General features: G+C 69.4%; 1 protein-coding gene, 1 long non-coding RNA gene and 1 pseudogene across 8 annotated transcripts; 1 reads left to right on the forward strand and 2 right to left on the reverse strand.

Moving 5' to 3' along the window:
• The first annotated feature begins 211 nt into the window (after positions 1-211).
• On the forward strand, positions 212-3,388 carry HRAS (HRas proto-oncogene, GTPase). 7 transcript variants are annotated; one of them, XM_032358459.1, is made up of 6 exons: positions 212-374; positions 1,493-1,653; positions 1,830-2,008; positions 2,128-2,287; positions 2,382-2,463; positions 2,941-3,036. In XM_032358459.1, the coding sequence occupies exons 2-5, from the start codon at positions 1,543-1,545 to the stop codon at positions 2,442-2,444; spliced, it is 513 nt and encodes a 170-aa protein (XP_032214350.1). In that variant the 5' UTR covers positions 212-374; positions 1,493-1,542; the 3' UTR covers positions 2,445-2,463; positions 2,941-3,036. The 7 variants fall into 7 exon arrangements, with proteins under 7 accessions (XP_032214350.1, XP_032214345.1, XP_032214346.1 ...); XM_032358454.1 differs by lacking the exon at positions 2,382-2,463 and adding an exon at positions 1,167-1,240 and having other exon boundaries at positions 213-374; positions 2,941-3,388; XM_032358455.1 differs by lacking the exon at positions 2,382-2,463 and having other exon boundaries at positions 213-374; positions 1,490-1,653; positions 2,941-3,388.
• A 169-nt stretch (positions 3,389-3,557) lies between these two features.
• Positions 3,558-6,563, reverse strand: LOC116598939 (annotated as a pseudogene).
• Positions 6,564-7,493: 930 nt separating this feature from the next.
• Positions 7,494-9,558, reverse strand: LOC116598941. The gene is made up of 4 exons (XR_004289202.1): positions 9,533-9,558; positions 9,088-9,196; positions 8,613-8,722; positions 7,494-7,541 (listed from the first exon to the last, which is right to left on the reverse strand). It is a non-coding gene; the product is annotated as an uncharacterized LOC116598941 (long non-coding RNA).
• Between the last annotated feature and the right edge of the window lie 926 nt (positions 9,559-10,484).

Below are 10,484 nucleotides of genomic sequence, written 5' to 3' on the forward strand. Positions count from 1 at the left end.
ACCGCCCTCAGGGCCGTTTCCCGGAAGCCCCGCCCGGCCACGGCTCTTGACGGGCGGGCGGGTCGGCCTACCGGAGCGGGGCGGGACGGGGCGGGACGGCTCCAGGGCGGGGCCCGGCGCCCTCGGCCAATGGCAAGCCGCGCCAGGCTGACGGACGGGCGCAGGGCGGGGCGTGCGCCGGTCGCCGCCGCCCCCCCCCACCTCCCCGAGTGTCCGCCGCCCGCGCCCCGCCGCCCGCCGCCCGCCGCCCGCAGCCGGAGCCGCACCCTCCGCGGACCGAGCCCATGAGCTGGGCGAGCCGCGCGCCCCGGCCGCGGCCCCTTTCCCCGCCCCGGCCCCGGCCCCGGCCCCGAGGGCAGTCGCGCCAGTGAGCGGTGAGTGCGGCGGGGGCGGGCGGGGGGCGGGCGGCGGCCCGGACCGGGGCTGCGGCGCGGGGCGTTGGAGGCGCGGCGGCGGCGGCGGGGCGCGCGGGGGCGCAGGTGAGCAGCGGGCGGGAGGGCTGCGGGCGGCGGCGGGGGCGCGGTGCGTCCGCGCCCCTGGCCCTGCCCTCCGCGGGGCCCCAGCCGTACTCTCGGGCAGCGTGCGGGGGGCCTCCCGAGCCGAGGTCCGCCGCGGCCCCCCTCGAGTCCACGGCGCGCTCCCAAGGGCTCGGGCACTGGGCGGCCATCACGGTACACAGCCGGCGAGTCAGGGGTTAGGAAATCGCTGCCCACTGTCTGGGGACAGGAGCAAGGGCACCCCGCGTTCAACCTCACAAATCGGCACACCCCAGCCGGAGGCCTTGAGTCTTGCTCACCTGCACCCCTGCCCCGCGCCTCCGCTGGGCCTGTTCTCTCGCTCGGTCCGTTACCGGGAGCCGTCCTCCCCCCCAACCCGCGCCCGGCCGCCTCCTCGGTCTTCCTTTCTCCGAAGCTCATTGGCAGCAGGATACCGTGGGTTTCCCCTTATTTTAACGCGTGCCGGCCTTTTCCTTGGAGAAGGGGGCGGGGGCTTCTTTCTCTGCCCGTCCCCCTGCGCCTGGAACAGCAGCTGGCATGCAGTAGGCGCTCAGTAAATGCTTGTCAAAGGCAGCAACATGCTGGGGTGGGGAGGGGGGGTCCGCAGCCGGTCTAAGGCTGGCGCTGGCCTGCCCGGGCACGCTGCTGTGGCCCGACCTGTTCTTGCAGGGAGGGGACCGGTAACCTCAGCCTGCAGGGCTTCCAGCTCGGGCTTTCTGCCTACCCAGCAACTTCTAATTTGGGTGCGTGCTTGGGAGATGCTCTCAGCTGTCAGCTCTGCCTTTTGGGGGCCAGCTCCCTGCTCTCTCAGAGCCATAAGTGCAGCTGGAGTGGGGGCCCTCTGCCACCCCTGGGCTGGAGGGGCTGCAGGTGGGGGGGGGGGGCTGGGCCCGGTTCCCTGGCTGTTTGGGGCCAGACGGTGGGACAGCCGCGTGGGGACCTCACAGGCCTGCTCTGTGGGGCTGGGCCTGTGCTGAGTGCGGCTCCCTCAGCAGGCCGGACGGGAGACCACCGCAGTGCCCCGTGCTTCAGCCCTTGAGGAGCGATGACGGAATACAAGCTTGTGGTGGTGGGCGCTGGAGGCGTGGGGAAAAGTGCCCTGACCATCCAGCTGATCCAGAACCACTTTGTGGATGAGTACGACCCCACCATTGAGGTGAGTGTCAGCGCTCCTGTCCCCAGCCTCCACTCCTGAGGTGGGCTTGTCGTCCGTGTGCTCCACGGGAGGGCGTCCCCCGCTTGTGGGACTTGGGGGCGGGGCAGGAGAGGTGCCCAGTATGGGCCCATCCTAGGAGAGGTTGGGGGCGTTCCTGAAGCCCTGTCCTCCTGCAGGACTCCTACCGGAAGCAAGTGGTTATCGACGGGGAGACGTGCCTGCTGGACATCCTGGACACGGCGGGCCAGGAGGAGTACAGCGCCATGCGGGATCAGTACATGCGCACCGGGGAGGGCTTCCTGTGTGTGTTTGCCATCAACAACACCAAGTCCTTTGAGGACATCCACCAGTACAGGTGAGCTGCTGGCCGGCCCTCGGGGCTTTCCTGTCCTTGTATCTCCTCATTCTCTGTCCTGGTACTGGATGCAGCCGAGCCTGCGGCCGAGCGACTGGCTCCCACTTTCTTCCTTGTAGGGAGCAGATCAAGCGAGTGAAGGACTCCGATGACGTGCCCATGGTGCTGGTGGGGAACAAGTGTGACCTGGCTGCCCGCACCGTGGAGTCCCGGCAGGCACAGGACCTCGCCCGCAGCTACGGCATCCCCTACATCGAGACGTCGGCTAAGACGCGCCAGGTGAGCCGGCTCCGCACCCCACCTCGAGCCAGGGACCCGCCCCGCCCCGCCCCTGCCAGGGAGCACTGCTCATGCCCCCTCTCCCCCGACACAGGGCAGCCGCTCTGGCTCTGGCTCCAGCTCCGGGACCCTCTGGGACCCTCCGGGACCCCCGTGACCCAGCGGCCCCTAGCGCTGTAAGTGTCCCCGGACGGCAGGGCAGCGAGGGAGGCCAGGGCCCAGGGTCTGCGCTGACCCAGCTCCAGGGAGAGGCGGAGGTCCCTGGAGAGAGCTGCCCTGAGCCAGGCCGGAGCGGCGACCCTGGGGCCCTGGCTTCTCGGCCCCCAGAGTGCCCTGTGGGCCCTTGTTGGCCCTTCCCCTTCATGGGCTGGTGGGGACAAGGTTGGCAGGTCAGAAAGGAGAGGGACACGGGGATGTTCAAGCTGCGAGCCAGACCCCGGGCCTGTCGGGGAGGCTCCTGAGGAGCGAGCTGCCTGGTGGGGGCAGGCCTGGGGCTGCGGGATAAGCGGGCCCGACAGCCACGTGGGAGTTGGCATGGGAAGGCGGGGGGAGGTCAGGGATTCTACCTGAGCTTGAGGCCGGGGGTCCCTCGGTCCCCTCTCCTGCCAGGCCCCCAGGCTGAGTCCCACTCTGAACCGGCCCCTTCTTCCCAGGGCGTGGAGGATGCCTTCTACACGCTGGTGCGCGAGATTCGGCAGCACAAGGTGCGGAAGCTGAGCCCGCCCGACGAGGGGGGCCCCGGCTGCATGAGCTGCAAGTGTCTGCTGTCCTGACGTCCCTTCGGGGCCCCCCGCCCCTCCCCCCACCATCTCGCAGGCCCTCTGTGCCCCCGGAGCACGGGCACGGAGCGCGGGCATGGGGCATGCAGGTGCCGGATGCCAGGAGGAGGTGCTGCCGTCGGAGGGAGGGGCAGGGGAGGGAAGGAAGGAAGCGCCCCCGGGCCGCCCAGGCTCCCTGCACGGAGTCCACACACCTCCCAGGACGCTTTGCACAGACTGTGGTGACCTGAGGCCAGCGGCACCCGGCTGTCACTCGTCCCCTAGCCCCGTCCTGGTCCTTTGGGCACAGGCTGAGTTGCAGTAAATTATTGGATGGTCTTGACGCTGGCGTCTGGGCGAGATGGGAAGGCGCCTGGGTCCCTCCGCGTTGTCTGCCTGGAGGCCCCTCTGCGGGGAGCCCTGCGGGGACTGCGGAGGCGGCCTGGGCCGAGCCACCCTCTTCTGTCTGGGTGTCTGTCTGGTGCGTCTCGCAGAGAGTCTGGGCTCCACGCGTCAGGCCAGCTTTGCGTTCGACCTCGACAACACTTTATTGAACTTTCCAGCATTCAACAGGGGCTCAGAACCAAGGGTGCGAGTCTTCCCCTCAGAACCTCTCCTTCTCCTCAGAACCAAGCAGGTGCAGACACCTGCTTCTTCTTCAGGGGAAGGCGGAAGTCCCACGGAGGCCTGGGCGCTAGCGTCCCCCACGTGGCGTCTGTGCTGACTGCAGGTGTCGGCACGTTTCCCGAGTTTCCTTGAGAGGCAGGTGCTGAGGACGCGGACCTGAGCCGGTGTGCAGCGTCTGGGTTCCCGGACAGGATCCCGACACATCTGCCTGGCCTCAGCCACTGCCCCATGGCTGCCAGGTGACTGGTGGAGACCTGCGCTCTGGTGGCCCCTGCCTCCTGCTGTTGGGGAGGGGAGGGCAGGGCCCACCTGCCTGTCCATGCGCCCAGGCTGGGGTAACCTGTGGTCCCCAGCGCTGCCCTAGGTGGGAGTCGTGCACCTGTGGGGCACACCCAGGCCCCAGGTGGACACAGAGAGTCCTTCAAGACTTGAGCAGCCTTGGGTCAGAACTCAGGACTGCCCAAGGCCATGGGGCCCGAGACCCATCAGTCTTCCTTCTGGTCACGGGGGAGCTCGTGTTGTCTCGGGGGTCAGGCCAGAGGAGGTCCCTCTAGGTCAGTGACTTGTACCTCCTGGTGGGGGGGGCGGTGGGGACTTCCATCTTCCAAGAAGTCCCGAGTGAGGAGGCAGGGCACCGTGCTGGCTGCCCAGAGCCTCTCGGCCCCCAAGCTCTTCTCCAGAGGCCGAGGGGCATCTACTTTTCCCATCAAGGAGGCGATCAGAGGAGCCCAGGCAGGCTCAGGGCCCTGGGGCTGCAGGCTCAGTGCTGGCCCGCAGGTGTCTCGGCTGGGCCGGTCCAAGCGCACACAGGGGCAGGAGCTGCGGAGGCCCCAGGGCAGGAAGGGTGTCCCCGGCCTACTGCGTCCTCCTTCCTGGGCTGGGGCGACCTCATCCCACGAGACCCAGAGACGTTTGGGGCCTGGTCTGGGGTGTGGCCACCGGGGTGGCCCTAGCAGGGGTTAAAGGGAAAGGGACCCAGTGTTGTGGTCTCAAGGCCATGTCCACAGGCCCCCCTGCACACACACCCCTGGTGTCCTGGCAGGTTGGGGAGGGAGCTGCGTTGCTGCGGGGGCTGCCGGGCCATCGAGGGGTCCTGGGCTGGGGGCAGCTGTGCCAGAACTAGGGTCCCAGGGGCTTCAGGCCACAGGGGTGCAGCCAAGGGCTACGTTGACCTTCCCTCCTGCAGCGGCTGCTCGGCCTTGATCATAGCCTGGTGGGGAAGGGGTCCCAGCTGCTCAGCGTGTGTGGCTGGGTCTGGGGAGGCCAGCCCCTCCGCTCCGGAGAGCGTCTCCAGGGTAGGAGCAGGGAGGAGGGCCGTCGGGGCTGGGGACATCTGCTCCTGGCCCAGGGGCATCTTGGGGAGCTCCTCAGGGCCAGCTGCAAAGAGGCAGACTGGGTCAGCGTCTCCAGCAGGCTGCTTGTGCCCAGCAGGCTGCGCCCCCAGGCTGTGCTCCCGGCTCCCTGGGTGTCCACCCGGACCTGCCCCTCACAGCTCATCCAGGCCGCGCATGCCCCGCCCCCTCGGGGAGCACCCCGATGCCCGGGCCGGGCTTGGGTTCCCTGAGGTTGGAGCAGAAGAGCAGAGGGTCAGAGACACAGAGGAGGGCCCCCGGGGACGGGTCCACTGTGAGCTGCCCCAGGGGGGCGAGGCGTGAGGGGACGGGGACCGGAGCCCACCTGGCAGGGGCAGGTCGCACTTCCTCCTTCGGAGATGGGCCATGGAGGCCCGAAGGTGTCTGAGGACCGCCTCATCCTCCAGGGCCCAGGGCTGGGCCAGGGTGTCTTGAAGGAAGCCCTGCAGCCCTTCCAGGGGCAGCTTCAGGAGGCGTTCTGGGCAATGGGTGTGAGTCAGAGCAGAGGGGCGCCTCCCCACTGTCCCAGGATCCTGCCCGGGGACAGCGGTTGGGCGTCCCGCTGTTCCCAGGAGCACCACGGGCAGAGCCGCGCAGGAGAGGCCCCGTGGCCGCTGCTCCTCTGCAGGGGTCCCCCAAGCCACGGCCAGCCAGTGTCCCTCCACCAAGGCCTGCCTGCTCCTCGCCCCCGGGAGCAGTGGGCCATCTCCCCGGCCCCCCACACCTGCATGGGGCACCCCTGGGCTCCCGCAGGGTCCCGTACTGCGGTGCAACCTGAGGATGGTGTAGGCCATAGCCGTGAGGACGCGCGCTCCGTCCAGCATGTAGGCGTCCCACAGCGTCAGGGTGAGCACGAAGGGGGTCTGCGGGGGAGCGGGTGTGGGAGGCCCAGGGGGGTCTCCACGGGGTGATGAACTCCCCTCTGCCCAGCCCCTGCCACACCCCTGGCTGCGTCGGACAGGGCCCCGGAGCCCGTTGTGTGGGTGTCCTCCTCCTGGGGAAGATGGGCTCCAGACGACCTTGGGCGGGGAGGGACTGGCCAGTACGACCCACAGACCTGGGGCGCCACAGACTCTGTCCCACCCTCGGTGCCCACACACCCTGGCAGGACTGCAGGCTGGCCAGGAAGACGAGGTCTTCCCTGGGGAGGCGGAGATGGATAGCACCGGTCCCCCGGGACATCCTCAAGGGGCCCCCTTTGGGGCTCCAGGACGCATTAGGACGGCAAGCCTCAGGCTCAGGGCCTTCGGGGTGGGGCCTGGCTGGTCTGGAGCGTGAGGCTGAGCTCGGGCTTCCCCTGGGCCCGGGGCCGGGAGCAGGTCAGGGACCAGGTTTGCCTGAGGGCCTTACCCGCCCAATGAAACATTGCAGAAACCACATGGTGGTGTACGTCACTTGCTCGTCCTGGCAGAAGGACACAAGGTGCTCGGGGCCCAGCCGACGGCCGCACGCCACCGGCGCAGCCAGGGGGAACACACTCCCCGAGGCCACGCTCAGCCCCGAGGGCGCCCTGGGCCCAGCAGGAAACAGATCAGGACACCGGGCTCTGGGCAGCGTGGACAGGGTTCTGCGGGTCCCCTACCCCTGCCCCGGGCCGTGAGGGCAGGGCCTCCAGGGAGCGTCTACTCGCCAGGTGTTTCTTCAGGCCTCTGAGCTCCTTCTCCATGATGCTGTCATGATGCCGCTGGAAACGGGCCAGCTTTGGGAATCCCGGAGCGAAGAACCCTGAGAAGGCCCCAGGAACCCCCACCATCAGGGCCTTGTCCCCAGCAGGTGGGCAGTGGGTCTGCCGGGGGCTCCGCTCCCATGCCCTGACCGGAGTGTGTGCCCACAGCCCGCCCAGCACCGGCTGCGCCCGCTCGTCTGCAACCGCAGCAGAGCCGTCCAGGCCTGGGGGCCGGGCCAGGGGTCCCTCCTCCTCACAGACCCAGCTGAGTGGGCGGCCAGGCTGAGCACCAGGCCCTTCGGGCCCAGCACACTTCCCACAGTGGTCGCAGCAGGGGCAAGGGGTTCACCAGCCCTGAGGGGCAGAACAAGCCTCCCACGGGGAGGGTGATGGGGTGTGCAGGCCCAACGCCTGGGCTTGGGTGCCGGACTGAGGGTCCAGGGAGCGGGACATGCCACCGCCAGGGCTCCATCTGGCCGTGGGATGCCGGGGGACCCGGCGGGCAAGCCGGCTGCCAGACAGGGGGCAGAAGGCCCCGTGGGAAGGCGAGAACGGTCTGCAAACGCTGGGGCCAGTGGCCGTGGCTACAGACGCCCTGAGGAGGCCGCGCCCTTTGCCGGAGGGGAGGCGGGCTGGCTGGGGGTCCCGGACTGCCCCGCTGCTGCGGCCGCCCTGCAGGGAGGGAGTCCCGAGTTCCAGGTCCCGCCCAGGCGCCCTGCAGGCCCCCTACCGTGCATGGCGTGGGTCTCCAAGCTCATCAGCTGGGCCAGGGCCCAGAACGCGTCTTCCTCACGCAGGAGCGTCAGGAGGAGTCCCACGATGTCGCTCATCCTCTGACAGTAGCGCACCTCCTGCAAGAGCCAGACCCCATGGGACGGGGCCACCGCGCTGGGGGGAGGTCAGAGCAATGGGAACCGCCCTCCCCGCCCAGTCCCGATCCTCCCACGGGCTCCTCAGGACCCAGCCCCGAGCGGCAGCACCACAGCGGTGCAGGCCAGAGCCCCCCCGCACCCAGGGCTCGGGGACTCAGGGGCCGTTCCTCCCCGCACTGAGGTCTGCACCCCAGCCCGGCCTCAGGCCTAGGGTGCAGGGCCTCTCGCTTGCGTCTCTGGGGCCATGGGAACTGGAGTCCCAACTAGGAGTCCCGCCTGCTTAGGCGTCCTGGGGACAAAGGGCACCCGCGGGGCAGGAGGGCCGGCGGCAGGGACACTCACGGGGTTGTAGACCGAATAGGCCAGGAGGACGTGGAACAGGCCTCGCTGCCTGGGGACGGGAGAGCGGGGTGGTGGCTCTGGTCTGCCCGAGCCGCGTGGGAGCCCCCCCGAGGAGCAGAGTGCAGCCCCAGGGGACCCGCGGTCTTCTGCGAGGCTCGGGGCGGGACACGTGCGGCGGGGGATGCGGGGGGTGAGCACGGGACCCGGGGCGGGGCCGGGTGGCATTTGGGGGTTCGGGGTCCTGGCCATCTTTACACACAGTGTCCACTGTGGAAAATACAATGCCAGTCCACGCAGAATCACACCCAGCGGGCTGTCCCCTTGACCGTGTGTCCCTCGTCCGTCCATGTGTGTCCTCGCCCGGCCGAGTCTGTGCTGCCCGGCCCCAGCTCCCCATAGTGGCCCCTGCCACGACCCGCCCCCCGGCTCGGCTCCCTCCTACCAGCCCCCCGCCAACCTTTGGGTTCCGCGCACATGGCTGCCCCGCCAGGCCCTGGCCCGATGCCCTCCCATCGCAGCAGCCTCGGGGGGGGGGTAGGGACCCCTGGGTCCTGCTCCCACGTCCACCATGCGGCCGGACCACGTTGCTGTCATTCCTCCCTCTCTCCTCAGAGACCCCGCGTCCCCCACCCAGAAGCCCCCTGGGTCGCGCCGGACCCCCCGAGGAGCTCCCGTGCCCCCAGAGCCCTGCTTGTCCCCCAGCCTCACCCGACGCCATAGCGGTCCCGGAGCATGATGTGGTTCCTGTAGGTCCGGTTCACGTCCAGGTCGATTTGTCTGACGTCTTTGCAGGATAGTTGGGCCCGCTCCTTCATTGTCTGGGGGCAGAACCGGGGAGGAGGAGCCAGCATCAGGGCACGGAACCCCAACTGCCACCAACTGTCCCCGAAGCAGAGAGCGTCCCGAGCCCCCCTGGGCCGTGTCCTGCGGACACCTCCTTCCTTCCGTGGTCTCTGAGGCGGGGTCCCCCCCAGGAGCCCACCGTGCCTGGGATGACAGGGATCGGGTTCTGCAGCCCTGGGCGCCGAGGACACTCCCGAGGGTCAGCCCATGGGTCTTCCCCTCCCCCGCACGGAGCCCTGTCCTCCTGGACCCCGAGCTCACCTCTCCCCATGGGGTGCCCTCGGCTCCTGCCCAGGCCTCCTCCAAGGGCCACGCCTCTGCTGTGGGTGGAAGGGCTTACCTCGTAGAGCCCCTGGTGGGTGGACTTCACCTTCTCAATATGGAGCAGGAGGGCCCACACCTGACCCCCTCACCTGGGGAGGGACCCCTTTATAGAGGCGCCGATGCATCTGCAGGAGAGAAGGCAGTGCCGGGACCCAGAACCAGGCCCACCCCTCCGAGCCCCAGGAGCAAGAGGCATCTGGAAGCTTCTGGTCTTGGCTCTGTGTCTTTCCCCCGAGAAGCTGGGTCTCCCCGGAGCTGGGCCCCGTCTCCCACGAGGAGGAGGGCACTGGGCCCTGACCTGTTGCTCCCACCGCTGCCCACTTGGATCTGGAGAGGCTTGGGCTCTGCCAGCAGACTCGCCCCAGACAGGGGCATTCCCGTGGGGTTGGGGTCCGGGGGAGGCAGGGGCTTTGCCCCCACCCCCATGGGACAGATGCCGTCTGCGGGCCCCTGGCACCCACCTTCTCGCTGGGCCCCTAGTGCTCCCAGCTGCGTAGCATCTTCGCCCACTTGTCGGCCCTGCGGGTCTCCTGGCGATGTTGCTGGAGCAGGAGAAGGGGGCACCGGATAAGCCACGCAGAGCGGGAGACCAGCCCATGGGCAGCGTCCAGAAGCCCTGGGGGCCGGGACTGTGCTGGGAACAGACTGAGAGGGGCCTGAGAGGCACAGGGCCGCGCCCGCTGACCGCGTCTCCGGGGCTCAGGCGCGTTCCTGGCCACGTGCGGATTCCTGGGACAGGGCTTTGGTGACCTAGCCCTGGGGACAGCTTTGGGGACAGGGTCTGTCGTCACCAGCCTCACGCCCACCCACTGTGTCCTGCCCGTGCCCCAGGACAGGCTCATACCTTGGCTTCTCGGGGGCTGAGGCCGGGCAGCTCCTTCTCCCTGGAAGGCAAGAGAAGCAGAGCCCTGAGGACCAGACCCTGGCCCCGGAGCCCCCAAGACCAGGGAGGGGAGGCTGACCCCGGGGAGGGCCGGGGCTGCCAGCTGCCTGTGGCTCGGGGGGGACAGCAGCATCCCGCCTGGGGCGTGAGAAGGTGGTTGCTGCCAGGTGGGCTGGGCTGGGGTCCCTCAGCGGTCCCCCAGGAGGGACCTGCTCTTAAAGTGGGATGGGCCACTCCTAGTCCTGTCACTGCTGCCTGGGTGGCCCCTGTGACCATGAGTCTGAGGACATCACGGGCTCACGGGGCCTGCGTGCCCAGTGTCCGGCCTGCCTCTCCTCACTGTGTCCATCACCCTGCTGTCCCCTGACTCCACCCCTCTTGCCGGTCACTTCTGCCGCTCTGGCCCCTCGTCTTGTCAGAGCCACGAGCACGGCCCCTCCCTCCCACCGACCTCCACGGCCACTGGTCACTGGGCGGCGAGCAGTGCCTGGAGACACGGGAGCAGCGCTGTGACCGCTCACAGAGTCTCC

Source organism: Mustela erminea, chromosome 9 (assembly GCF_009829155.1).
Source record: "Mustela erminea isolate mMusErm1 chromosome 9, mMusErm1.Pri, whole genome shotgun sequence".
Lineage (NCBI taxonomy): Eukaryota > Metazoa > Chordata > Mammalia > Carnivora > Mustelidae > Mustela > Mustela erminea.